Source organism: Phaethon lepturus, unplaced genomic scaffold (genome assembly GCF_000687285.1).
Source record: "Phaethon lepturus isolate BGI_N335 unplaced genomic scaffold, ASM68728v1 scaffold40896, whole genome shotgun sequence".
In the NCBI taxonomy this organism is placed as follows: Eukaryota; Metazoa; Chordata; class Aves; order Phaethontiformes; family Phaethontidae; genus Phaethon; species Phaethon lepturus.
In genome coordinates this window covers 1-2,568 of record NW_010547637.1, presented here as the reverse complement: position 1 = coordinate 2,568, position 2,568 = coordinate 1, and the positions used below count along the sequence as shown (strand labels likewise).

At 48.9% G+C, this 2,568-nt stretch overlaps 1 protein-coding gene across 1 annotated transcript in view; it reads right to left on the bottom strand.

Annotated features, from left to right (window-relative positions):
- The window catches only part of LOC104622823 (autism susceptibility gene 2 protein-like), a gene marked incomplete at its 5' end in the record, with an annotated part of 20,983 nt that extends 18,730 nt beyond the window's left edge, over positions 1 to 2,253 (bottom strand). Inside the window, one exon of the mRNA XM_010289707.1 lies at positions 2,039 to 2,253. Within this exon, the coding sequence (XP_010288009.1) occupies positions 2,039 to 2,253 (215 nt within the window). The remainder of the gene's footprint in view (positions 1 to 2,038) is intronic.
- Positions 2,254 to 2,568: the final 315 nt, after the last annotated feature.

Genomic DNA, 2,568 nt, shown 5'->3' with positions numbered 1-2,568 from the left:
AAACTAAATGGAGAGGTAAGGGCGTTAGCCCCTGGGCTGCGGCGGGTGCTGCCGAGTGCCACGGCAGGACCCTGCTTGCCGGCACTACGTGAGGAGGTTCCTTCGCTGTGAGGAGAGCAGAGCTGGCATCTGCAGCACAGCGCAACGCAAGGCAGCTCAGCTCCAGGTCTAGATCTGGGATCTGCCCCTAGAGCACTGAACTAGATCACAGACTAGAAGGTAGGGAATGTTTTCCATTAGACCCTAACTTCTACTGTGGGGCAAACAATACCAATTCCCTGTTTCCTGGGTTCCTGTAGGTGCCAAAATCGTTCAGAAAAGGCTTAATTGCTTTAGATGCACAAATCTCTGTATATTCCCCCTCCCCTGCAGAAGTGAGAGCACCCCAGAGAAAAGCTGATTGTTAACCTCTTCCGTTCCAGCATGGGGTTTTAACACCTCCATGTGTGCAGCCTGTGCTCCGTATTTATTTTTATGACCATTTATCCTGTACCACCTTGGAAGAAAAATCAAAGCATATATACATTGCATTTTTGAACAGTATGTACATTCTGCTGGGGAGGAGGGCGCGGGGAAGAAGGCAGGGAAGGGAACTGTAGGACCCCATGAAAAGCTGCTTATTTGGCAAGTCAGCTGCTGTTTCACACTCCTCTGTGCAGGAGAGTAGATTTGTAATTTCATTAATTACAGTTATTACCGGAGCCATGTCCCCTCCAGTGTAAATACCATAAATTACCAAACACATGCAGCTGTAAATTTCACCACTCTGGTGTTGGGATTAGCAGACCTGATCTAGTGGAATATAAGAAGATGTGAGCGAAATTTAACAAAAGAGCCTTGCAAGCTGTTTTTGCTATGAAGGCTGACATCAACGGGCGCGGGTGGGAGGGGAGGGAGCTGTTCGCAGGATCAGATAGCAGGATTCTTAAATGACACAGGAGGTTTCTGAGAAAAGTTTCAAACCTGTTTTATACAGACCAAGAAAAGAAGGGAAGGTGTTTACACACTAGTACATTGAGCAAACACCTGGGGCTGGATTTTGGGTGGATGGTATTACTTTTAATTGTCTCGCTGCTAAGCAGATTACAACCCAAGAATGTCATCGGGCAGTCAGCAGTGGGAAAGAAAAGTGAGAAACATTATGCTCCTTGAGTTCTTGGTAGTTCTTCCCAAATGCTGCTTTTGCTAGCCTCAGCAGAAGAGGGTTGTTTCTACATTTTGGACACAGCATGAAGCTGAGAGGGGAAAAAAAGCTGAATCTTGCTCTTTCAATCTCACAAAGTAATTGCCAGAAATGGGGAGAGAGTGCGCTTTAAAGTACTGACAAAATCCATTTGCAGCAGATCTCTAACAATTTTGTAACAGCTGCGGCAAAGTCCCATTGTGTTACAAGAAAATTCAATGGCAAAACGCTAGCGCTTATTACACGGCCAGGAGGATCTCTGCCACAGGAAGAACAGCCACACAAAAATTAGTGCTTTGTTGATGTAATCAAATAATAAATGCCAAAATCGATATAGATTAGGGAATTAGGAGGAAGAGGGACAACTCCTATGAGATGAAATGCTGCTGCATGGCGAGAGCTCTGGCTAAGCAAGTACGGTCTGCCCCAAAACAAACAGTTGTGGGGACTGCGTTTGGTACCAGAGGCCACCAGTCTTGTGACGTCCTTGCTGGTGTGTTTTGGTGTGTCATGACACCATGACACGTGTCCCCTTCCCCTGGGGAAGGGGAATCGAAATACACAGCAGGACACAGGAAAAGGGAAACTAAGGGGACCCTGGACTTGTTTTATGGCTGTGGTATCTGCGCATGGGTAGCAGCGTGGGGGACCTGGAGGCTCAGCGTGGAGGCTCTGGACGGAAAGAGGGTCCCCTGGGGAGTGCTGGGCCTGTCTCTCCAGGCCTCCAGGTCGGAGGGGCAGGGACAGCACACCTGGCTGAAATGAAGAGGACTGGGTTTTGTTTGACAAGAGCGGGTTAGGCTTTTTGACCAGAGATGCTCTACTTATCCTCACATTTTGGGCTGGGGTACGCACCATGGGAGGTGCAGAGGGCGGCATGAGCGGCGTCTGGGGCAAGCTGGATGGAAAAGGAGTGAATGTGTGCTGGTGGGTGTGTTGGTGCTGATGCGTGTGTTGGTGCTGGTGAAACTCCGCTCTCAGCAGCGGCACCGGGCCAAGTGAGGCAGCGGCCCGGTCCGAACTCTGAACCAAAAACCGGTTGTTCAGCTCTTGCCTGAGCAGTTCGTGATCTAGAGGAGAGAGAGAGAGAAAAAAAAAAGACACAGAGGCCCGTGGGCCTGTGAGTACCACAAAGACGGAGGAGAAAGAGTCAATATTCACCTGGCATTCCCTGTTTCTGCAGGTCATGCTGTGGTGGTTTTCTACGTGAGGACTCATTGGTGGAGGTAAGAGAGATGCCTGTGACAAAGTACCAATCAGAATCCCCGAATGAGGCTGGCAATACATGATTGGTTGGTTGAATGATATCAACAGGCTGGTATCTAAAGACAAGAGAGAACACCATGAGTCATCACAGCAGAAAACATCATCGGGGGCATCAGCAA